We start from the raw sequence: 24700 nt of genomic DNA, 5'->3' as shown, positions 1-24700 counted from the left end.
GCAGAACAGCTGTGTTAGAGCGACCAGCCGACTTGTAAGAAACGGAGCACCAATTCTTTTAAAATACATTTTAATATGTAGAAACTGAAGACAAAATGTAGAGTATTCACACTGGAATGGCAGTTACAGACTGATGTTAATGGAATTAATTCCACCAAAGATTCCATTTCAAACAATAGAAATGTTAATTCCTTTGTTCTAGTGTTGCAACAAATAGGTAGAAAAAAAACCACGACATGTTAACATCAAGGAAAACAATGCTGTGGTAGAAATGTAAAAAATAAATAAAAATTGCTGCATTCAAAATTAACCTCTTAAACAAATCCACCCACCCACACCCACTCACACATATGGGTAATGACTATGTAGTTCCAGTAAGAGGATTGGTTTCGGTCTAATTCTAATGGGATCTGCAATCTGCAACGGGGTCCACAAAACATCTGTACTTCACAGTGAAAATTAGCTTTATTATATTTACACAAAACACTGACAAACACACACAAAACAAGAAAAGTACAAAATATGACTTACTGTTTGCATCCATACTGTTAGTTGCCACTACGTGCTGCACAATCTCAGCGTCTGTCGTGAGGATTTAGATGAACTGTCATACAAACCATTTCTGATAAAGTTAGCCCCTCATAATTATCTTTAATTAAAGGGTAGATGTGGAGACAGACCAGTATAGTTCAGCGGTTAATTCCCTAATTATCACTGTTTATCCCTCTGACCCATCCTAACGTCATCTCTGAGAGGCTGATTGTGATCCAGGTTTCCCCAAGCAACCACTAACTGACACTCTCCCCTCTATTGAAGACAACATAATAATCTGATGCTTCAAATCATTGCACCAAGGTGATTTCCTTTACTGTCTTTAATTAAGTCCACCAGCAATTTTTTTCAATTAAAACCCTTTAACAGTGGATCTCGTAGGCAACCTGCGATCCAAAGAGGAGACTCTGACTGAGGAAGAGCTCCTCTGGATCTGTTGTTAGGGGTCCCTCCCCTCCGTCTGCCGGGTTTCTGCGAAGCCCCAGTCCCCCTGATCTGGTCAGTGTCTGCACCATTTCGTGGTCCAGGAGGGCCTCCTTCATACCCTTCTGCTGGACAAACCCGCTCATCATGGGACACCTGGAAGAAGTGGAGCCCAGGACGGGCTTGGTTCTGTTGAGTACGTACATCTCGTGGCCGTGGTCGTCACGGTACTCCTCCAGCTGCGCAAAGGTGGTGGGTCCGTCAGAGTAGTCGTTCACATAGAGGATGCTCTCTTCCTTGCTGGTGCAGTAGGAGCCGCCTTCTTCCTTGCGGTACTGCTGGTGACGAGTGTAGATCATAATCAAGAGGAGGACGGCAGTGAGCGCCAGCAGGGAGATGCCAACAGCAATGGCGGTCTGCGTTGCGGGGCCGAGAGCGTAGAAGTCCATGCTGTCCTGTTCGTAGAGTAGCTCCTGGCTTACATCCAGAACCTCTGGCTGATAGAAGGAGTTGGACGAAGAGGGAGCAAAGGAGTGCATGTTCAAACGAGGCCAGAACTGGGATGAGTATGAAGAAGAAGACATGTTGACGGCCAGGTGAAAGGTAACTCTGGCCACGCCGCCGGGGTTCCAGGCTTCGCACTCGTAGCGCCCAGCATGCGCTACAGTCACGTTGCTGAGGAACAGCATGCCACTGCCCATGTCCGGATCAAAGCTGTCCCTCTCGCCGCCCTCCTCGGTCCCACGCACAAGCCCCTGGATTCCTCCAACGCCCCCAACCTTGATCCCTCCACTGCTTGGCAGGGCCGTCACCACTCCTCCGGCTCCGGGCCTGAAGAGCTCACCATTGGGTCCCAGCTCTTGAACCAGGCCTCGAGGCGACAACTGGGCCTTGCCATGGGAGGCTTTCTTCCAGGTCACCTGAGGCTGAGGGTATCCTGACGCCTGGCAGGAGACTCGGAGGCTCTCCCCTAGTCGCACAGTCAGGTGGCTGGGCTCGAGTTGCACCACGGGGGGGATGCAGACCAGGCTGTTGGGAGCCACCTCCACCAGGCTGAGGTGGGAGAGGCGAGGCGGTTCGGAACACATCAGCCGACGCTGTTCGGCAGAGCTCAACAGACGCTGTCCGTCCTCGCTGATCCAAGTTCTCAGCCAGCCCAGGGCACAATCACAGCGCCATGGGTTCTCTGGAGGTGAGGAATGGAAAAAGACAAGGTACACCATTTATATGGTTTTGACAACTGCTGTTTTCAATGACAAGAATGAACCTTTGACTTTTAAGCCAAAGTGGCAGAGAATCCCTTAAAGTACCATGAAATTCCATCAAGAATCAAGAAACTCCATCTGCTGATGAAGATCATCTGATACGTTTGAAAGCTCCAATAAAGTTGCTAAATGGTCCTTGAGTTGGATTTGTTTTCCAAGGTCAAGTATAAACTTTGAATCCCCATCTTCGAGCCAACACAAATGAGAAGTTCCTGAAGTACTCAGAAGAAATTAAAATGCGAAGATCTACAATTCCCTGACAGCGGAGCAAACTCCAACTGCTAATGAAGACCATGTGATAGGCTTGAAAGCACCAGAACTGCTGCAAAATTGGCCTTGAGGTGATATTGTTTGGTATACTAAATTTATTTTGCTTGATTTAAACTTGGTGCTCGTTGCACGTTAATTTCCTCGGATAGGAGATCTCTTTTGCAGACAGTGTTCTTCAATATATTCTTTAAAATTGTGTCTTTGAGGGAATTTTTTTCTCATTAGATGAAACACTTTGATGAGTAAAACATGTTTAAAGGCACTTCATTTCCATTGACATGCAGGTTGTGGCTGTGGCAGTGCATTCACAAATTAAATATGGAGGTATTTTTCAAGGCACATTAAATTACATTAAATTCAATTGTGGAGGATTATGTCATTTTACAGCAAGACTTAGCTCTGCCTACCTGTGACACGGAGCACCTGCAGGCTCACGAGCGGTTTGAGAGACGAGGCTCCCAGGGTGCGGAGGTGATTCTTGCTGAGGTCCAGCAGGGCCAGAGATGTCAAGCCCGACAGAGCTTGCTCCGCCAGCAGCTCTATGCTGTTCTCCTGCAGGTGGAGTTCCTGCAGACGCTGCAGATAGCAAAAAGACGTAAAGCAGAGGAAGGGAAATGTTAAAGGAGGAGGAAAAGAAATGTCAAAGACAGGATGAGTCAATTTCCTCCTGACTCAGTCTGTACTGTGTCCCTGTTTGGAAGGGATTAGTCCCACATGTTGTTGTGAATTGGATTTACAGTTGCACACGTCATTCTATATAATCCATAAAAACACATCCCATATTGGAAATGCTTTAGCTTTGCTGGCAAAAGCTACGTTTTTTTCACTTCACTAAAAAGGATTGGGGTTAAGGTTTTTGGAAAGATTAAGACAAAATGAGCATTAAATATTTGTCAAGCCATCCATTTATCCATCTATTCACCGCTTGACAAATGCGGGCAGAATTTGGCAGTGCTGTGTTATACAATCACTCTTACTAGCGTGTGTGTGTCTCTGTGTGTGTGTGTTCTTGACTGTTTGACAGTGCTTGTTTGCATTTAAAATAAGTTGTAAATCTAGTTTGTCAAGTAAATTGTAGCACACCCTAAATAAAACGTAATTTCTCAACAACAAAATTGTGGCTATAGGGAAACTAGAGTGGCTTGTAACCTTGAAAAACCACTAGCCACCGTGGCTGGTGAGCAAAAAAGCTAATGTCAAGACCTGCATCCATTTATTCCTTTAACTCAGCTCTCCAACCTGCAGTCCCCTGAAGGTGTGGTCCTGCACTCGAGTGATCTGGTTCCCGGCGAGGTACAGGATCCGGAGGTGCTCCAGACCCCGAAACATGTCCGCAGTGACCAGGTGGATGAGGTTGCCATTGAGGGCCAGCTCCAGCAGCTGCCCCTGGCTGAGAAATGCCCCGGGCTCCAGGGCTGAGATGCTGTTATTCTGAAGGTAGAGGTAATGGAGGCTGCCAAGGCGAGTCAAGTCCAGATGACGGATCTGCACTACAGCGTTGTCCTGGAGGAAGATGGTCTGCAGTGGAGAGAAAATCTAATTCGCAAAGTGATCGCAAATTGATTACATTAGAGACACAGAGGAGGGGATGTGATGTTTAAATTGGTGGTTTTGTTTTGTACAAGGAAGTGAGCGTGGCTTGTTGCCGTGCTGTGCTCACTGAGTAGAAAAATGTATTAACCATGAGGAGAGATTGCATTAACAACGGGGCCACCGTTAGAGCTATCTGCACTCACCGGGCTGTGCAGAGCTTTGGAGATATGTTAATGCCAGGCAATACAAACAATGTGGAATGAGCCAGTTCAGGATGGTGATAATAAGAACTCTGACGATGAGGGTCGTGCTGCACTTTTCCTCTTATTTTGCAGTTGAGTTCTTTTTGCCAAATGCTGCAGAAGTCACAGACCTTGGCAGCAAACGAAAACCGTTTGAGTGACTGGCGCTTCACGGGGGTGTGCGCTTGACCTCCCCATGCATGGCTGTCGGCTTGACTGCTAAATGAGCTCGCATTGGTGGTGCTTTCGAAGAAGCAAGCACGGGCCATGAGGTGAAGTATGATCGACGAGACAGACCCGCTGATTGAGGTTAATGGAACAATTAATGCAGGACATGCCTTTCATTAATATTCATGAGCTGCAGTAATGTTGGGGGGGGGCATGAACCCAAGAGGAAAAGACGTTGTAATGTTAAACATCTTCTCAACAGATGATCAGAGGGTGTGCGAGAGTCACTTTCTGAGCAAGAATGAATAATTACACAGCCAACAGCGCAGCTCCTCCCTCGGGCTTACATCAAAGAGGGTCACAGCGAATTGATTAACCACAATCATTTCAGGGTAATAAGAATGGATGAGAGAGGAAGTCAGCTGGTACAAAAAACGCTGATGCGGGGAGGGGGCGAGGGTCGATAGCGATGCACCAGCAGCTATAGTGCCCCTGGACTTGTTGCCGATTGTGCCGACTGACCTCGGTGACAGAGGGGACGCCCTGCGGGATTTCTTTGATCCCAAGAGATCCGCACTCCACTGTGAGGCTGTAGCAGCGGCAGCCGGAGGGGCATCCCGCAGACGGTCCAGGGATGAGGGCCGCGACGACTAGGACGAGCCTGGAGAGCCGCATGAGGACCATGGCGGTTCTTTAACAGTGGACCTTCAGACCCCAAAATCTGGAAAGAGAAAGCGAGAGAGGGAAGAGACGAACGTAAGCATCAATCGCTCTGCTCCAACAACAAAACCTTTTTCTTTCTTTTTTCATGTCTACCTCTTCATCCGCTGCAGGTATATGTTGTATATGCAGAAGAATGTGAAATTATTTAAATAATAAAAACAACAACACTGGAACATAAGAGTATTATCCCGGCCTGTTTTTCATTCAACTGTGTCTATTCAGTGGAATTGCAGCAGCTTCTATTATGAGCTTCAATTAATTAAAGATGTGATAAAAAAGATGCGCAGGTTGCCTCAAGGACCTCTCTGTTGTCTTGTTAATGCATGCGCACCCCCCCCCCCCCCTTCCTATTTCTGTCGCTCTCTTTGTTTTTACAAAGACACGTGTGCGAATGTGCAGTAAAGAACCGGAGGCTCTGTCTTGACCCCCCCCCCCGCCAATCTCAGAAAGCACATTTACTTTCTCAAAAGCAAACCCCAAGTGGCAACCAGCTCTAATCATCTGATCAAAAAACACCAGCGTTGGCTGTTTGCTGCACCTCACAGCAATATCTTCCTTTGATACGGAACCCATCGCTGAGCAACGGCGCACACTTTTTTATTTATTTATTTTGTACTATTTCTATACAGCCTGGAAAGGATTTTTATTGTTACGCTTCACAGTTCACGGCGGACAGCCAATATCATGCAGCCCAGCAGCATTCACAATAGTTCATCGGCAGCAGATTGCATCAAGATACTGCAGGGTCGGATGGAGATAAAAATACATGTTGAAATGTCACACTGAGGCCCGTCATTCTGCTCCAGTGACAGCAGGTAGATTTATTGTGCTTTGCTGAGCCGCCCGTCTAGTTCTGGAGAATCTTCATCCAGTGGAGAAGCAGACGTCTCATTGATCCAATCTAAAGTCTCACATTGTTATAAAACATTCATGTGCACCCCGGTAGTGTTTCCATATCCCGCTAAGCCCGTCTGACACAAAAATTCTAGTTTGTTTAAGATTGCAGAGTCACCCAGACAGATAATTGATAGCATTTACATCTCGCTCGGAATGATTTTGGAGAACGTCTAGTTTATTAATTATTAGAATGCACACAGATCTCATTACAGATGAGTGATGAAAGGGCTCTGTGCCTGAAATACACTGTGACTGATAAATATTCAGCTTGCAGGGTGTTTGAACTGCTCTGTCAGATTGATATCAAACGTGTCTCATTTGCAGCGTTCTAATCCCGAACCAGTAATTTACTGCCTAAGTGCAAAAGAACCAGGCTCACTACTTCAGTGGCTGACAAGTCATCCTTGGTGCCGCCACACTGCATTATTAAGCAAACGAGCAAAGAACTGGATTTTAATATTGCATGTTTGAGCGCATTTACGAGGATAGCCAGCCAGATTAATACAATGTGACCTACATAAACTGTTCAATCTTCTTCTCTCAGCAAAAAAAAAAACAGAGACACTTATTAACAAAAGCATGCAATTTCCTCTCCAGAGCTCTCCAAACAAGCGTGGAGAGAAATTATGTACTTCTATTGTAGGGAGGAGAAAGCCCAAAAAATTTAATTTTGAATAAGGCCTTGATCTGTCATTGAGCTTTTGTTGCTTCTCACAGTGGGATGACTTTTAAATAGCTTTGACTCACTTGAAAAGTGTCAGAAGGGAAGCAAAGAGGAAGACACTCTGCCCTCGGCTAAGAATACACACAGAACAGGATGTGCAGTCTGATATGTGTTGTTAGAATATGAGCCCGACATCAATGCAAATGACGCCCTGCCAGGTGGAGAAAGCAGCTTGTGCACGTCTCCGCTCATTTCAGTGTTGCTCTGTCTTTAAAAAGCCTGAGCGGCAATCGGGCCACGCATCCAGTGTTAGGACAAGGCTGATGAGACGTAGAGACAAGGATCAATGGAGTCATCAGGGTCTGCAAACAGGAAGGAGGCGAGGACGAAAATAAAACATCCGGGGAGAGGGATTCTTTAAATAATGCTGCTGACTGCAACTTGTTTCCCAGTATATGCTCGACTATTTCATGTTCAGGTTCGAACTCTCATCTTTTGTCATGCTGATGTGGGATTTCAGTGGGAAGAGGTCAATTTGTTCATTTCGGTCTCGGTAATCCTCTGTGGAACACGCGTAATCTGTACAATCAGATGCTCGTTAGCTAAGCCGCTCTCGGCACTGTCGACGTTTTTATAGAGGGGGCTGCTTTGTTTGCCGTTAAAAAACGAGGTCAGCAAAATATCTCTATTGACTGTGTAAAGATGTGCAAATAGGATGATTAGAGCATAATGTTGTATGCATAGATCTGAGTGGCTTGCAGGACCTGCCAGGGCAGATGCCAGTCAACAAATGCCAAAAAATAAATAGACATCTAATAAAATGCACGTCACACGAACACTGCTCAGCATTCCGGTATCAGCGTTTACCTCCAAACATGCATCCACCCACTGTGGCTCTGCAAACATTATATTGCTCTAGACTCCGGAGCAACTTGTTTGTTTATCTCGGGCATTTCTGAAATTACAATTGTCTCTTTCTTCTTGACACAGCGCTTTGTTTTCACGCCGCCAAACAAATCATTCCTCTACGGAACAATCACGGGTCTGGCTGAGCCGAACATTGGCAGCACAACAAGATTCACCGCATAGCTGCTGCTATGATTTTCTCTTTTAATTTTTTTTCCCAAGGAGGCTGGGTGTTGATGTGTCGGAGGTGCAGTAGCCAGTCAGAGTGCTGGAGGGCAGAAGCAAAGTTCACCTCCCCGCGCTGCCACGGATACAGGTCGGCCTCATCCCGTTGTTATGGTAACTCTTGTGATGAGGAAAGGTTTGCACGCGGGGGCCCAGTTCCTGTGAGCTGGTGTTAGGCAAACAACTCCACAAAAATAGAAGCTGTCTTTTCCCGGGGTAAATTGCTCGTAGGAACTTGAGCTATGAGATGACCCGGAGCTAAATTGTAAATTCCCTTTTCCTACCACGTGAAATTTTTTCATTCTCCTTTCCCCCTCTCCTCTTTTGTTCTCTCCTCCCCTCATGGTGTCTCTTAAAAAGCCTCCACCATTTTCCCCACTCCGCCGCCTCTGACCTCTTTCTTTTTCTCATCTCTTGTCCTTCTGCGCTGACTGACAGGTGCTAAATCATTTGTCTCAGAGCATCCTTTTGTCCACAAATAGACCGAGGCCAAGGCACGTCGAGAACACTGTGGCACTAAACCAAGAGTAACACACTGACTTTGAGCGATAGTCTCAACAGCGCGCGCGAAAACACTCGCACACGCACTCATAAACATGCAAAGCACGCCTACGAAGTAGCATTGTACACTAGCCACCAACATTCAGGGACACACACATGCTCATCCACTCGTGGTTCCTGCCCACGACCGGCAGCATCATCATTCACAGACCGAGGCCGATACAAACTGGCAGCCATATACTCACTCTCACAAACACTCGCTCATATTATTTGTGTCAGCGGTAAAGGAAGCTCTGCTCAGTTAATAAGCCTGCATTGATTTCTTTATTTTGCCTCTATTGCTCTGTCCAGCTGGGTTCCGCAGCCATTGATTTTTTTTCACCACGAAAGCAGATGTTGGCAGGGTGGGGGGATTTGGGATTGCATTTGTGAATGTCTGAAGAGAAACACAAAGTGAATGAGTGCATGTGTATTGCTTGGTTGTGTGTGCATGTGTGTGTGTGTGTGTGTGTGTGTGTGTGTGTGCATGTCTCACTGTCAGGCTACCTCAAGCAGAATCTCTGAGCAGCAGCAGTAGCAGCAGCAGCCACTTCTCCCAGCGGAGCCTAAAAACCCTCACTCTATGTCTCCATGCGCGGACAAACTCAATAAATCTTTGCTTTTTAAGAGTTCACATGATAAACTGCTGTGAGAGGTCAGTCTGCGATGTAGAGACTGTTGTTGGTGATGTAAGCTGGCCAGCAGAAAAAAAGCTCAAAGGTTATTGATGTAAACTGCACAGAGTTTCAAAGCAACCCAGAAAAACTGATTTTGTCAGGGCCAATATGATGCTTTACAGGCAATAACTATGGTAACAGTCACACCTGTTACTCCATGCACAGTGAACAGCAGCGCTGTTACTCTGACCACAAGAGGAATCATTTAGAACCAATAACTCATATTGTCTATCAAGCTTCAACAAATGTTTGTGTTGGAACTCCTGCAGTCCAATTTGATTTGCGACTGATAATTGACAAGTAAAAGCACAATGGCAACTTTATGACCGCATAATCAATATCCTTTTTCCACACAAGATTAACTTTTATGCACTCACTGTCCAGGGGGGGAGGGGTTATTGTAAAGTTACGTCATCATTGCTCAGAGCTTAAAGAGAGATTGTAAACCTCTTTTGACCTTGTGAGTTTCTTTTTTTTGTTATTCTGGGCTTTTTTGCCTCTAAAATCCAGTTATTTCTCTGCATGACTAAACACAGACTAAACATTTTGAGAATCATTATTTAGGTATGAGAACGTGTTGATTTTGTATTGTAGTAGTTTTATCTGTATAAATACATTCCTCTCCAAAATCAAGATATTTTTCTGTGCATAATACTTCCGTTGTTCTGTCATACATTTTTTAACACAGCTTTTGCAACGCTCTCTGTTATATTAAACATTGTGAAACGGTTGTGCGGTGGCAGTTTTAAGCATGACTGTTCTATGTAACATTGAGAAGTGGTCACAGTCTTAAACACATGGTTAATGTTGTAAAACAAAACTTCTTGGCTTTGTTTAGGAAAAGATCATGGTTTGAGTTAGAATAAGTACATAGGTCACATATGTAACATAGTATGTGACATGGTTACATACGTAACGTAGTTCCATACATACTAATGTAGTAACAAAGTTACACACGTAACTTAGAGTAACGACTCTGTCCAAAGGCACTCACTACTCCCTATATACTTTACACTATACCTAGTAAGTTAAGTATCCCACAATGCATCATGAAAAATAATGGAAAACAATGGTCACTAACCAAACACTATATACCATCATGCATTGCGCTGCAGGAAAAATTGCAGACGGACAGAGTGAGAAGCGCTGAAGAGACAAGTCTATGAGTTGTGGTACGAAAACAATATATTTAAAGGAACTTGAATTAGTTGAGGGGACACCTAGCAGACAGCTAAATGTTGTGACGGCACCCACCTGTCATTCAGAGTGGTCACACCTTTTGAATCATTTTAAGCCATTATATCATTTAAACGGGTGCGTTGTATAAAATACTCCCGTAGAGTTTTCATTAGCATAGATATTAGCTATGGAGACCAAAACCTTCTTTCGTACCAGGCTGTAAACATGTTTATTTCTGCTGTAAAGTCGTTCATTTTAACATGGAGGTCTGAGGGGATTGACTCGCTTTTAGAGTCAGCCTCAAGTGGCAATTTGGACAGGAGTTATTATCTGTACCTCGTGAACTATGATAACCCCAACTATTAAAGGAATAATTTGACATTCGCTTTCTTATTTTCTTTTTTCTTGTTCACTTTCTTGGTGATAGTTAGGGAAGAAGGTCAGTAAAACTCTTACATCAGCAACAATCAGGAGCCTATTAGATTATATGAAGCCAGAAACAGCTGACCTGACTCCTAATTAACACATTTATCTATAAAAACAAAAAACAAAGTGTAAAAATGTCAAGTTCTGGTTTTCACAGAGGGTTGTATTCCACACTCGCCACAGTGACTTCCTTGAGCATTGTTGTCTCTGTGAGGTTGCCAGGCAACCGGTGGACTAACTTTTAGGTGGATTTAATTACCTTTGGACAGAGCAAGGCTACCTGTTTGCCCCCGTTTTCAGTCTTTATGTTAAGCTAAGCTAACCGGGCTGCTGTCTCTAGCTTCACATTTACTGTACAGATGTGAAAGCAGGATCGTTGGCAAGAAACCAAATAAGCACATTTCCCAAAATGTCAAACTATCCCTTCAAAGAAGTGATACTTGTGATTTATAATTTTTTTTGAAAACCAATAAAAATGAATGAGTCATCAACCATGGTCTGTGTTTGTGCGTCATTGTCACTCATTGTATTCAGGCATTTAGTAAGAAATTCCTGTCACCTTTTGAAAAATAATCTAGCTGTCAACGTTTCCTGCCTTTCACATTTTAAATATACCTCAGTGTCAACATCACCTGTCTGACACTTACTCCTGTGTTTTCTCACGATTTCTTGCGTCTCTCCTTTTCAAATGCCAATTTTCTGCAGTCTCTCTCTCTCTCTGTCTATCTCTCTCGCGCGTGCACACTGTCCATTCTAATTGTCCAGGTCGGTTGATGCAGTCGATCAGAGCAATTTCACTCTCAGTAGCTTCATCTGTCACACTTTAATTTACAAGTCAGCGGATTATGCCAGAGCAGAATAAACGGTTTGATTTTTACATTTCTTAAGCTCCATTCTCATCAACCTGTTTGCACCCACTTCTGTTCGCCCACTCTTCTATGTGAGTGTGCAGTAATGAGAGGAAGGGAAAGTGGACACAAACACGCACCAATCACATTGGACTGTTGCTCAGTAGTTTCACATTGTGATGGATGGATGAGATCAGACAAGTTGGAAGATGGATGAAGGGGAGTCACATCGTCCTCTACTGAGAAGCAAAACAATCCCTTCCATTTCAATCGTATACCCAATTGTGATAGAAGTGTTTGCATTCATGATTTTTTGGGTTTTCTTTTAAGCCGTTGCATTATTGTTTTTCCCCCTTCAATGTTCCAGATGGGTGAATCTGATTATAAATATTACTAATTTTTATGGCAGTTGAGTTGCAGGTATTACTCAAGCAGCAATAAAACCAGTCGCACAGTAGGTTTGTCCAAAATTGAATGAATGCTTTGCAACGCTTCGATAACAATTGCTTATCATCCCGCTTTATTGAATTTCAGTAATATTGCCTGTGCAGTAGTGTTTGCAGAGGGAGTGATTGAATCCTCATAAATTGTATTTCTTTGTTGCAATGAAAGTGACAGCATCTGCTGACTGCGAGTGATGGACGTCCGACGTATGTCAAATAACACTCTGGCATGTAGCCTATATTGTGGTTATCTGTGACGTCTGGCATATAGAGGGGAAATAATGAAACTGTAAAAGTAATCAGTTTTTTTTTTGCTCATGCATTTCGTATTTCAGCTGATCTTTGCCATCTGCCCGTATCGTTCTCAACTCAGGCCAGAATTGGAGGTGCAATACAATTACAGCCAAGAGAGATTTCAGTTATCATTGTCTGGCAGACAGTAGCCAATGAAAAATTAAAGCTCTCTGCAGGCGTAAGAAGTTAACTTGTCTGTACGGATCTTTCCACATGAGACAGACACCCCACCCTCGGAGTTACACAAACGAGGTCCTATCTAGGGGCCCGCTGTTTGGCTCCACGCCGCTCCGTGGGCAGAATAGCAATTAACCAGAGGGACGTGCATTAATGCTCTGACATTAGGGAAGAAACTGTGACACTTAGAAGACAAAATCAGAAAACATGACGGTCTTACTGTACGGACAGATCTGTACCAGGAAGCTGGTAGTGACCTAACACTGTATTCTTCCTGGCATCTCCCATAGTGCCCCTGTAATATTCCTGCCAGATTCCTAGAGGGTGTGTGCTGTGCTCAGCACTGATCTTATTATGCTTCATTTTGTCCCATCACAACGGTATCACTTTCATATTCCCATGTGATGTGAATACACAGTGGCTCTGCAGCGAAATTGCTCATACTTTGTCTCTAAATTGTATTCTAAGATCAAGACGGCTGTTTTATTTCTGTAGTACTGCGGCATGATGGGAGAAACAATAGCAAATCTTAACTAACAGATCACTCTGCTGCTGTGAAACAGGAGCAGATAGGAAATATATTTTTTACCTTTTGGATTGTGTATTTAGAAGAGAAACAGCAAGACAAATTAACAAAAACACATCAGCATGGGTAGTAAGTTTGCATCATGGGATATAAAGTAGTACCAGTTCATTACGTACTCCTCACGAAAACGGATGCAGCCTAAATCAACAGCCCTGCAATGAATCAGACAATCAAGTTGGTTGTAATGTTCGTTTTTTTGTTGTTGTTTTAGCAAGGTTTCAATTCAGCTTGATGCTGATGCTTGATTGTTGAATTGTATACTATTACATACATACAAAAAATACACTCAAGTGTCCACTTTATTAGGTAAAGCAGTCTGATGCAATCCAATACTGTTCTGCTATAAAGTCTATTTTTCGGATGACTTCAATGCTCAGTTTCTATTGACGCTGTCATAAAGGTGGTAATCCACATGTTACATGTTTTAGCATTGAAGTTTTTGGTGATTTACTGGACTGGTCTGAATATATTCAGAGATGTTTTAAATACCCCCCCCCCCCTTTTATGTAAATGTGAATGATACACAATTAAAAACACCTCTCAATATAGTCCAATACACCATCTTTTACTACAACCTCATTAATTAACATACAATAATTGGATTTACACATTTCCGATTATCTGAACATTATGAGCTTCATAATGACAGATTATTATTGCAGGGCTGTTGTATTGAACTGCATGAGATTGTACTAGACTATTAGCTATAAGAAAGGACTAACAACATTAAGGGAGTTTGCTACTGAGGAGTCTGCAGCAGTGATCCTTAATTTAGGGGCTGTAATTTCAGCTGCTGTTCTATTGTTTTGCATTATACTGAGAGGTGTTTCTAATATTTTGCCCACCCCATTCATCACAAGGGTAGACTGCATTTTGGACTCATATCGAATATGTATGCAGTCTATTTACGATACACTACTACTTTTAACACATATTAACATGACATAATGTGCTACTGGGGCAATGGTGTCTCAATTTGGGGTTTGGGTGCTTTCAGGGTTAGGGTTCCATCAACATGTTATAATCCTATAACACATAAGAATTCAGATATTTTGCTCCACTCTCACACTACAATCTCCCAAAGTGCATGGTAGACAGTTCTATAATTCAATAGACAGAAACAAAAAACTATATCCCTTTATGAGATTAAACTGAATCAGACGCAGCCTATGATCCTAAATTATGTCTACGTAACTGAAAAAAACAACATTTAAGAAAACCTTCTGTGTTACTATCTCAAGCGCACACCGTCCCCATTTCCCAAACAGACAACTGCGACCTACCGTTTCCCCTGCGTGCGTGGACTTGATCTTGGGAGCAGTCTACCTACTTTGACAAAAAAGAAGAAAAAAAAGAAAAAAAGAAAAACAACAACAAGAAAAGATGAATCCCACTTCAAATCACTGCAGATAAAGCAGCACAGCGCATTGTTTGCCTCCCTCCGCTCGCTCCTGACTGGGCAGCGGTTTAGAGTCCACATAGCCTGAGCCCGTCCATTGTAATTGGATGCTTAGAGCCGGAGGAAACCGCTCGCATATCTGCCAACGCTGGACGTCAGCGCTGATGGTGGTCGATTTAGACTATTTATCTCCCTCCTCTGATATTGTTGTGCGGCTTTGATTCGTTTCCCCCCCTTTGTTTGTGTCTTTCCTGCCTTCTCTCTCAACGCGTAACGCGTATGTTTCCAACAGTGACCCACTCCTCTAATTATCCCTGCTTGACTTGACTCCCTCCCCCTTTCTCTTTCTCTCGGTGCATGAGTGAGAGAGAGAGAGAGAGAGAGAGAGAGAGAGAGAGAGAGAGAGAGAGAGAGAGAGAGAGAGAGAGAGAGAGAGAGAGAGAGAGAGAGGGAGAGAGAGAGGAGAGAGAGAGAGAGAGAGAGAGAGAGAGAGAGAGAGGGAGAGAGAGGGTGTGTGTGTGTGTGTGTGTGTGTGTGTGGGGGGGGGGGGGGGGGGGGTATTCTCGGTCATTCACTTTCGAAACAGAAATTGGGTGGCTGCCTGGCACCGATCGTTGCGTTCAACTTTAAGTGTTATTTCCGCCGCTGTTGACACCATGACAAAACAGCGACTCTTTTAATGTAAAACAATGCGTTGCAGAGAAGCAAAGGGATTTCAGCACTACGGACAGCGGCCCCGTCTTTTATTATGAAAGGTTACGGGCGTGAAAATGTGATCTCCGCACGCGCTGCCCCTGACAGAGTGACGCCTGCCGTGTTAGTCCCTGCAGTGGCAGGCAGAACACACAAGCGTGCAAAAGCGCGGCGGGACCGAGTTGAAAAAGTGCCATTTCTGTCTAGCCAAGGGCAAGTGATTTCAAGCCGAACCGCGCGGCCCTTCCATACCCTGCAAAGCCATATTGCTCAGTCATAGCAGGCAGCGGCAGTTCATTACTGGCCGTGGGGGAGAGGATGAATATATGAGCAGAAGTTATTCTATTTTCCAGCGATTTCAGGGACCCTGTTGCTGATTGTTCAGCTGCAGCATTTGTAAAATCGAAAGGCTTCTTTGAAACAGACTTTTAGGAGCCCCATCCCTATATGGTGTCTAAATGTAGCTATATCAACTTTAATTTTAACTAGATAATTAGCTGTAAAAAGTAGGCAAACTCTGATGGATTAACAGTTGAAAGAGTTATAAGACAGTTTTCTACTGTATAGTCCTTCCTGTATTTTAGCTACCTGCTAACTAAGCAGTAGGTTGACCTTACCGTTTACCCATTAATGGTATTGATTTCAACTATTTATACATTAGGCCTTTTAGCTATCTACTCCAACCATTTATCTATCACTTTAGTCATTTATACACTACTTTAGCTAACTAATTTAACTATGTATCCTCTAATTTTATCCTATTATTATTAATATTATTATTATTCCCTTCTCAGCAGCAGGACTATAGCTCTCCAAGCTGCACGTGCCTAACTCCACCTGCAAGTGGATCACAGACTTCCTGTCTGACAGGATGCAGCAGGTGAAGCTGGGGAAACTTGTCTCAGTCTCTCGGAACATCAGTACTTGTTCCCCCCAAGGCTGCGTCCCTGTACACCAACAGCTGCATCTCCAGTCAACAGTCTGTCAAGCTCCTGAAGTTTGTGGATGACATCACCCTTATTGGACTCATCTCTGGTGAGGATGAGTCTGCCTACAGGTGGGAGATCAACCAGCTGGTGACCTGGTGCAGTCTGAACAACTTTGAGCTCAGCACTCTTAAGACAGTGGAGATGGTTGTAGATTTCCACAAGAATGCAGCCCTACCCGCCCCTATCTCCCTGTGTGACTCCCTCGTGAACGCTGTTGAGTCTTTCCGCTTCCTGGGCTCCATCATAACCCAGGACCTCAAGTGGGAGCTGAACATCAGCTCCATCACCAAGAAGGCTCAGCAGTGGATGTACTTCTTGAGGCAGATGAAGAACTTCTCGTATCATTCTCTCTGCTAAGAGGGTGATTGGCTGCAATCTGCATCCCTCTACAACTTGTTCGCCTCCAGGACCCTGAGGCGGGCAAGAAAGATTGTAGCCGTCCCCTCTCACCCTGGACATAAACTTTTTGAGTCCCTTCCCTCAGGCAGGAGGCTCCGGTCCATCAGGACTAAGACCTCACGCCACAAAAACAATTTCTTCCCTTCTGCAGTTGGGTTCATCAATAAAGACTAGGACCCCTACTGACTCAGACTCTTACATCTTACTGTTACACACCCTTGCACATATTTTCTCTATTAATATACACTTGCCACTTTAATAATATATTTGTTTTAAAGTTCTGTTATTTGTTTACCATATTTTACTGTACATTTTTATATTTTTTTATTTTATATATTTTTTTAATTATGTCTCATACTATTGCACTGTATTTATTGTTATGCACCATTCACGTAGTCAAATACCTTGTATGTGTCATGTTCTGATTGTGATTAGCTGTAAAAAATAGGCTAACCTGAGGGATAAACAGTTGAAAGCGTTAGCTAAAAGACAGAGTTTTCAACTTTGTAATCCTTCCTATATTTTAGCTACCCGCTAACTTTAAGCAGTAAGTTATCCATTAATAGTATCAACTTCAACTATTTAGCCATTAGGCCTTTTAGCTATCTACCACAACCATTTATCCACTACTTTAGCCATTTATCCACTACTTTAGCTAGCTATTTAAACTATTTATCCATTAGGCTACTCTTAGATAAATGATCTATTGTAAGTGTTTATCCATTAGTTTTAGCTAACTGTTAGACCTCTACACTAATTTAGTTCAGGTGTTACAGATGACTCTGCATGTAAACTTTTTTCTAATTAAAAAGTTCTTTTCTATTTTTTTTTCTCCAAATAAGTTAAGCTACTCTATTGCAATCTCACACAGCCTTCCCCTGGCGATAGCTAAAGTACCCCCGCAGTTAGCCTTCAACAAGCCAAATCCTGGTCAGGAATCAAAGAAGTTACGTGCACACGCCTTTGTGCGTGCACGGCCCCTCTGATGATGACTTGATCACAGACTAATCACACTCACAGTGGTTAAAACCGCGCTGACCCACATTTAGCATCACTTGATTAATGCCTGTGTGTGTGCAGATGCGTAGCTGTGTGTGTGAAGCTTCCCATGCCTGAGCAGGTACATTAGTTTGTGTCTAATTGCGTGTCTTTGTGATGCTGAGCGTGCCGCAGTGTGTGTGTGTGTGTGTGTGTGTGTGTGTGTGTGTGTGTGTGTGTGTGTGTGTGTGTGTGTATTTGAGCTTGGATTTTAATGATCTCCTCCTACCCCCTCTGGGCCAACATGAGCCTATTTCGACCCACATCAGGATAATTAACATCACACTCAAATGCCTGTAAGAGCAGAGGGCTCCTTTCACCATCTTTCGTCTCAATCCTGCTGTTCTTAAGTCTCCCTTTGTGGCTCACAGGAATAGCACCCAATGTTGAAATACAACCTGCGGGCTATTTGTATGCATGCAAAGTCCCATCCAGTTTATTTGCACATAAATTGGTCCATAAACTTTGCTAACAAGTTGTGTTTTCCAGCCATGAAAAACAAAAACACCCTATTAAACAGCCTTAGAGTTAGACACTTGGGCTTAGTTTATCACGGTTGCCAGTTTGAATCCCCAGATCTGCAGGGAAATCCGCCCCACGCACCTCACTGTCCAACTTGAACAAGTCACAGTTCCATTAGTGCTGCTTTGTGGCAAACCTTAGAAGGGGCTGTATCCAGGTGTGTGTGTGTGTGTGTGTGTGTGTGTGTGTGTGTGTGTGTGTGTGTGTGTGTGTGTGTGTGTTGTTTGAGTAAAAAAACTAAATTTGCAACTATTCCCATGGGGATTGGCTGTAATTAGGAATGTTCTCTTTCTCGACTTGCCTTGTAAATGAAAACACCTCGATATCAAAGAGGGAACACATTGGATGCAGCCCTGCTATGGAGGATTTGTCCACCAAATGAATAATATGATGAAATATTCCAGTCAGTCATAAGTAATTTATAAGCCTTTCATGGATAATGAACAAATCATCAACAAAACGTTTATAAATGTATGTAAACGGTTAATATATGCTACGTTACCATATCACGAATGTGTTAGTCATCCATAAACCTTTAGTAAATCTTTCAATAATAACAGAGAAATCATTAGTAGAAATGATGAATAAGAATTAAGTTGATAAAATATGAATCACTGCGATATAGGGAATACCATTAACCTCTGAGCTTGTTATGACCTGCCAGTAAAGTTTCTCACATGCAGGTGAAAAGAAGTGGCTGCTGACTCTGTGTGTGTCAGAGATGGCACACAGTTCATACTGTAGTACACTCTACAAATGGGCCACATTCAATGACTAGGGGAGACCTTTTAGAAGAGGCTTGAGAATATCAAGTTATATTATGGCAGATATACATAGCTGGATTGTTGAAGTGATGAAGTAAGTTTATGCTGTTATGTGTTGTCTTTCATTAATTACTGTGAAGTTAGCCAGGTTTCGTAACTGTTTACATTTTGTCTGGTAACATAAGGGTCTACCAAAAGCTTTGCACATGACTGATAAATGATACATTTAAAAGTAGCTGTTCATTTGTAACAGGTGACTTGCAGTGAAAATTTTATTTGTACACGGTGCGTAGTAGATTAGGGGGATGCTGAAAGCTTTGTAAATTACTTTTATATATATTACAGATCATTTGTAAGATCTACGAATGAAATGTTAGCACATTTACATGTGATGAATAGTGTACACTTTAAATAAGGGGGATGCAGAAACGTTTTTTCGGGATTCAGTAATGCATTTTCAAACATAATTTATCTAAGATGAGTAACACTGATTATGTTTGTCCTGAAATAATTCAAACATGACACAATACACTTTAGATTAGCGGCTGCAAAAACCTCAAATGTGTTAGTACACATCAATAGAAATCATCACGTAATGGTGGTAATGTGTGCATCTTTAAAAATATTTTAGGGTACACCACGCCCTTCTCTTCCCATTAAATAGCATAAATGTCTTGTAAAATGATCTTACCTTGTCATTACATATGGCCCATTTGTACAAACATGTAAAAATGTTTTGTTGATGATCTGTTCATTGTTAACTACAAGCTTATAATGACCTGTGACTAATTGTAAAGTGTTATCCGATAGATCTTGGTTTGCATGCGGTTCCTTTATTTACCAAGTACATTAAGTAGAAAGCAAGAATCAAATTTTCTTGAATTTAGAATTCGGCATGTGGAAGAAACTTGAATCAAGACACAAAGTGGCACAGAAGTAAGAGTGGAACACAGGCTCCTTGTCATTGTAAGGAATATAATTGTGACTGAATCATCCATCTCTCCGTGACAAAAAAATTGACTAAGCTTTTTTCAAACTGACAGGCGAAGATAAACTTTGATGACTTGATTCTCAGACAGACGGAGATGGAGCGATATAGACTAAATCGAAGTACCAACCGGGCACTATAATTCCCATTTACATAGTTTATGGAGCAGTATGAACACAATTTCCATACAAATGTGGAAAAAAAAACAAGGTGAGGAAATCGTCTTTTTTGTTTGCGATGTGGTCTACATGGGTAAGAATCAATGACATGCACAGACAGGTGCTGGTGAGATAAGAGTGATTTAAAGCGGACCTACACACACACACACACACACACACACACACACACACACACGTACTGTACACACAGCGTGAAATAACATGATCACCCATTGAAAAGCATGCAGGACATGAAAGCTTTACAAATGGCCGCCAAAACAACAGCTGTAATGCGACAGGCACACATTTGTTCCACTAATCACTGGGAGGTTTGTCAAATACGACCAAATGGAGGCTAAGAGAGTCTTATGTTATTAGGCCCTGCTACTGTGACTTCACAACAGACACACACACACACACACACACACACACACACACACACACACACTGTGGATGAGTCTGATGTCCATCATCCCTTGCCTTGGCCCTCACACTTCGACAGCTGTCAGTGATTTTGACTTGCCAGATCACAGAATAAAGGGATTACACTGATCTGTGGAGAATAGGCACGTTCCCGGCAGATAGTTCACATCAAGTAAACAACAGTGGGTTATAAAACAACACTCACAGATTAGGTTTATTCAGATGACAAATGTACAAATTCTGATTAAATCTAGTGGTATGTATCTATGCAGATAAATTAGGGTTTAATAGCAGCATGTGGTTAGCAAAGAGTTGCATATTTACACCTCCAGCATACAACATTTTCATCCATTCTAAGGCGTGTATCATAATTACTAGAGCTGGGTGTCAGTACTGCATAACAAAATAACCAAGTACCGAGCAGTATCGAAACTTCTCAGGTCAAACAACACCTGATCTATTTTGTGCCCAGACCTAGAACATAATTACTAATTGTATGGTTTTGCTCGCAGCCAATCACTGCCAGCGTTCTTTGATGTGAAAACTTGGTTTGAAGACCCTTTATGCTTAATCAAAGATCACGGTTATACCAAACAAACTAGGTTAGGGTATATTCAGTAGCTGGATAAGCTACTAAAAACCCTTGCTTAACATTTATAATATAGTTTGGGCTAGGTGACTACAAACAGCTTGTTCAAGGGGAGAGTATGGATTAAATTGGGAACTAAAACATAATTTGCCATAGTTATATGTAAAGATCATGGTTATGGGAGATAAAATAAAAACTGCAGGTCTGTAATGGGATAAGAACAGTGTTGGGCAGCATTACCCCACAATATTCACTAGTATTATGGTTATTTAACAAGTAATGTAACTAATTACTTTTGAAACCAAGTAAAGTAATGTTATTACTTGTTAAAGCAGTAATAAGTAATTTATTACCTTTACTGAGTAACTTGCCCATTAATGAACACGATCTTCCATCTTCTGCATGAAAGTTTCTTCTACATGTTGTTACCAACCTTGTGGTCTTAAAAGGAAAGCCAATGAGAAAGTGCCTTAAAGCTGCATTATTCTTAATATCAGGGGACAAATAGAAGTTTAATGGTACGAGTCTATGAGAAAATGACCCTACTTCTGATTTGATTTATTACCTCAGTAAACATTGTAAACATGAGTCTCAATCTCTAATTTCAAGTCTTCTTCACTACACCATGATGTAAGTAAATGATGGTCCATTTAGAGTCAAATGGACCATAAAGCAGGGTATGCTTTAGGGCGGGACTGCCTTGTGATTGACAGGTTGCTACCACAGAGTTGTGAGGTCTGGGATTTGTCTGTGTTTCCGTCTTACAACTTTAACCCTTTCACAGTGTGTTTTCAGTTAATTGTAACATTATGGTCGCCTAACAATGTCTCATTCAGCTTACTTAGCACCACCCAGTGTCACTTCTAGATCCAAAAAAACTAAGATGGCGACGGCCAAAATGCCAAACTCAAGGCTTCAAAACTGTAGTCCACCAACCGATTGGTGACGTCAAGGTGACTTCATCCATTTCTTATCCACCACCCCAACCTCCAGACCCCTTAAACTATCTGGCTTCTTACAGGGCACACTACTTCCCGCATTGGCTCTAAACGTAGGCATTGGACATAAATCATGAGGTGCAGAATTGTTCAATATGGACCTGATTTTAAGGATACTGGGTGTCATCTTTGCATCTCTACAGCTTTAAAGAGCATTTTAACATCTCTCAGCTCATTGTTTTTGGTTTTCTGGCCTGCAACTCTGCAACTCTGCTCTCTGCGCTCATCAACCAGGAAAAGTAGGTGGCTAGCTGATGAACAAAGTATAGCATTTAGCAGCACCTGACTCTGAATGAATGTTGCTTTGTGGACTAAACTGGGGATTCATTGACATGTTAGCTAAATATGAACTTCATATGTCCAGTGTTGTGTTTTCAAACAAAATTCCATTCATTAAATTTGGATTGAGTTGATAGCAGAAACCCCGGATATCGATATTTCTAAAAACCAGAAGATATTTATTTTTGAGGTGGAGAAGTGACTCATTAAAAGGGTGTTTGTGCTTTGATTTCTCTATCTGGACACATTCATAGACATAAAAAATAGTGCAGGCACAGGCACATCCAAACAGATAACAAGGTGCCAACAATCAGGGCTGAGGTGTCTCCCTCCTACTGGATATCCCCGGATGCCTTTTCATCTGTGATTTCTCGGGAACTCCATTACTATTGCAGACGGGTAACGTGCTTCTGCACCATAATCAATACTCTTCCATTAAGGTGATGAACGGTCCGTTTCCCCAACCCTCTGCAGTCAAGACAAATTCTCAGGACCCACTGATCCAAATCAGTCAGTGTGGGCATGACAGCACTACACCCAGGCAATGTGAAGGGTAAAAGGGAGTTGCTGAGTGTGGAAGTCTGGGCTAACTCCTCCATCCTCACTGGAGGACAGCCCCTGTGTAATGCATGCTGTCATTTACCTAAACAGCATTCAACTAACACAGAGACATTCATTTCTCAAATGTAGAGAGAGGGATACATTTTATATGTGAACTTTCTGATCTTGTCTTATTTGAATTGATAAATCTGGCAAATTAACATTATTTTGTTTTAAAAGAAAGAGATGTGGTTTGGTAATTGTTGCCCTGTTCTGGCATCAAGGCGTCATGATAACTTTCTTGGAACTTTTGGAAGTTAAAAAGCAAATTAAGTGCCAAGACAACATCCGTCCCCCACAGAATTCTCAGTTAACATTAGCGTCATTGTTTACCGGCCGACAAAAACACACGCTGTGCTTTAATTTCTAAGACAAATGCAGAGCCAGTCTTCAGGAAACAGGAATTAGTTTACTCGACAGACATGTTGCAAAAACCTTGGCAGAGGCAGCGCCATGTTAATTTAATAAAGGCAGAGTTGTTAGCTTGCTCCAGAAACTATTTCCCTTCAATTTAACAGCTGACATCTTCTACTATCCTTTGGTAATCTGAAGAGAAATGCAGCGGGGCAAAACAATTACTGGGTGACTGACAGGCTCGCAGCCGAACATTTAGCTAAACCAACAAAGCAAATTCTACATAATGTTGAAAAAAGTTGGGTTTTCCATGCAGAGGAGGGACGATCTGGCCAAAGACACTGTCTACTGGAATTAGCGGAAATGTGGCATCCAGGGTTTTGTCCCTTTTAGGACCTGAAATGTGGCTAACTTAATAATTAATTACAGATTAATGATTTAGCCTATCAAATGTCAAAAAACACACCCCGACTAAGAATTACAGCCACGCTAGCTGGCTCTGTGAGGATGCAGTCGGTTTGAGCTACATGCTAGCAAGATCACAATGAAAACGGTGCTTAGCAGGTAAGATAAGACAAGAGAAGGTAATGTAAGATAAGATAGCTATATTGTCCCCTTGGGGAAACCTTTCTTTGGCTCAGCATCACTGCACCACAAAGCATTGATCTCCAGACATATAGCAGCATCCTTATAATCATTCATGTATCAAAATGCATTTAAAAAATAATAATAAATAAATATTGCATGAGTATTATACATTGTCCCACAATATTACATGTTCAACAGTAAAACCAACTAGATTGCACATGTCAATGTAGACCCTAATTAAAAGTACTCTGTGAAAATAATGAAACAAAATAATTGGCCTCCCCACTCCCCACTCAGCCAGCACTCATTGACACTGCCATCCATGCTTCACCCTCCTCCCCTCTGGCCGCTGATATAGACAACTACTCTGCAAAAAAAAAGTCTGTGTGATTGCTCATTCATTATTTTCTGTATATAAACTGAACAGAAGTAGGCAGGTCTAACGTTCACCATCTTAGTCTGTTAGCATGCTTGCTAATTAGCAAACACAAAGCATAGTTGAAGCTAATGGTAATCTCAATTGTGTATAGTGTCAAAAGTGTCATAAGAATTCATCCTCAAGACACAGTGAATGTTTGGGCAACATTTCACGGAAATCCAAGTCTTTTTGCGATACCTCCAGCTGGAAGAATTATGGTATAAAACAGGGAAAAGTAGCAAATCCTCGCACTGAAGAAGATGGAACTAGAAAATGTTGGGCACTTCTGTTTGAGGAATGATTTAAACTATTAATCAATTAATTATCTGTCAATCAACTAATCATTTCAGCACTGTAAACATTATTTACAGTCAATCTGACTCTGGTTCTAAAAGAACTTAATGGAAGTGGAAGAAGTACTCATCTTTACAATAACTCCCTGTGATCTGACAAAACCTTCAAG

At 42.4% G+C, this 24700-nt stretch overlaps 1 protein-coding gene across 1 annotated transcript; it reads right to left on the bottom strand.

Annotated features, from left to right (window-relative positions):
- Positions 1–90: 90 nt before the first annotated feature.
- Positions 91–14805, bottom strand: lrrc24 (leucine rich repeat containing 24). The gene is made up of 5 exons (XM_068701965.1): positions 14322–14805; positions 4976–5174; positions 3750–4028; positions 2918–3086; positions 91–2161 (listed from the first exon to the last, which is right to left on the bottom strand). The coding sequence occupies exons 2-5, from the start codon at positions 5135–5137 to the stop codon at positions 915–917; spliced, it is 1857 nt and encodes a 618-aa protein (XP_068558066.1). The 5' UTR covers positions 5138–5174; positions 14322–14805; the 3' UTR covers positions 91–914.
- Between the last annotated feature and the right edge of the window lie 9895 nt (positions 14806–24700).

The sequence above is a fragment of the Cebidichthys violaceus genome, unplaced genomic scaffold, assembly GCF_023349555.1.
Source record: "Cebidichthys violaceus isolate CVI_PGR_0920_01 unplaced genomic scaffold, fCebVio1.0.p SCAF_8, whole genome shotgun sequence".
NCBI lineage: Eukaryota > Metazoa > Chordata > Actinopteri > Perciformes > Stichaeidae > Cebidichthys > Cebidichthys violaceus.
Note: the sequence above shows the minus strand (reverse complement) of the source record. Positions and strands in the feature narration are given on the sequence as shown.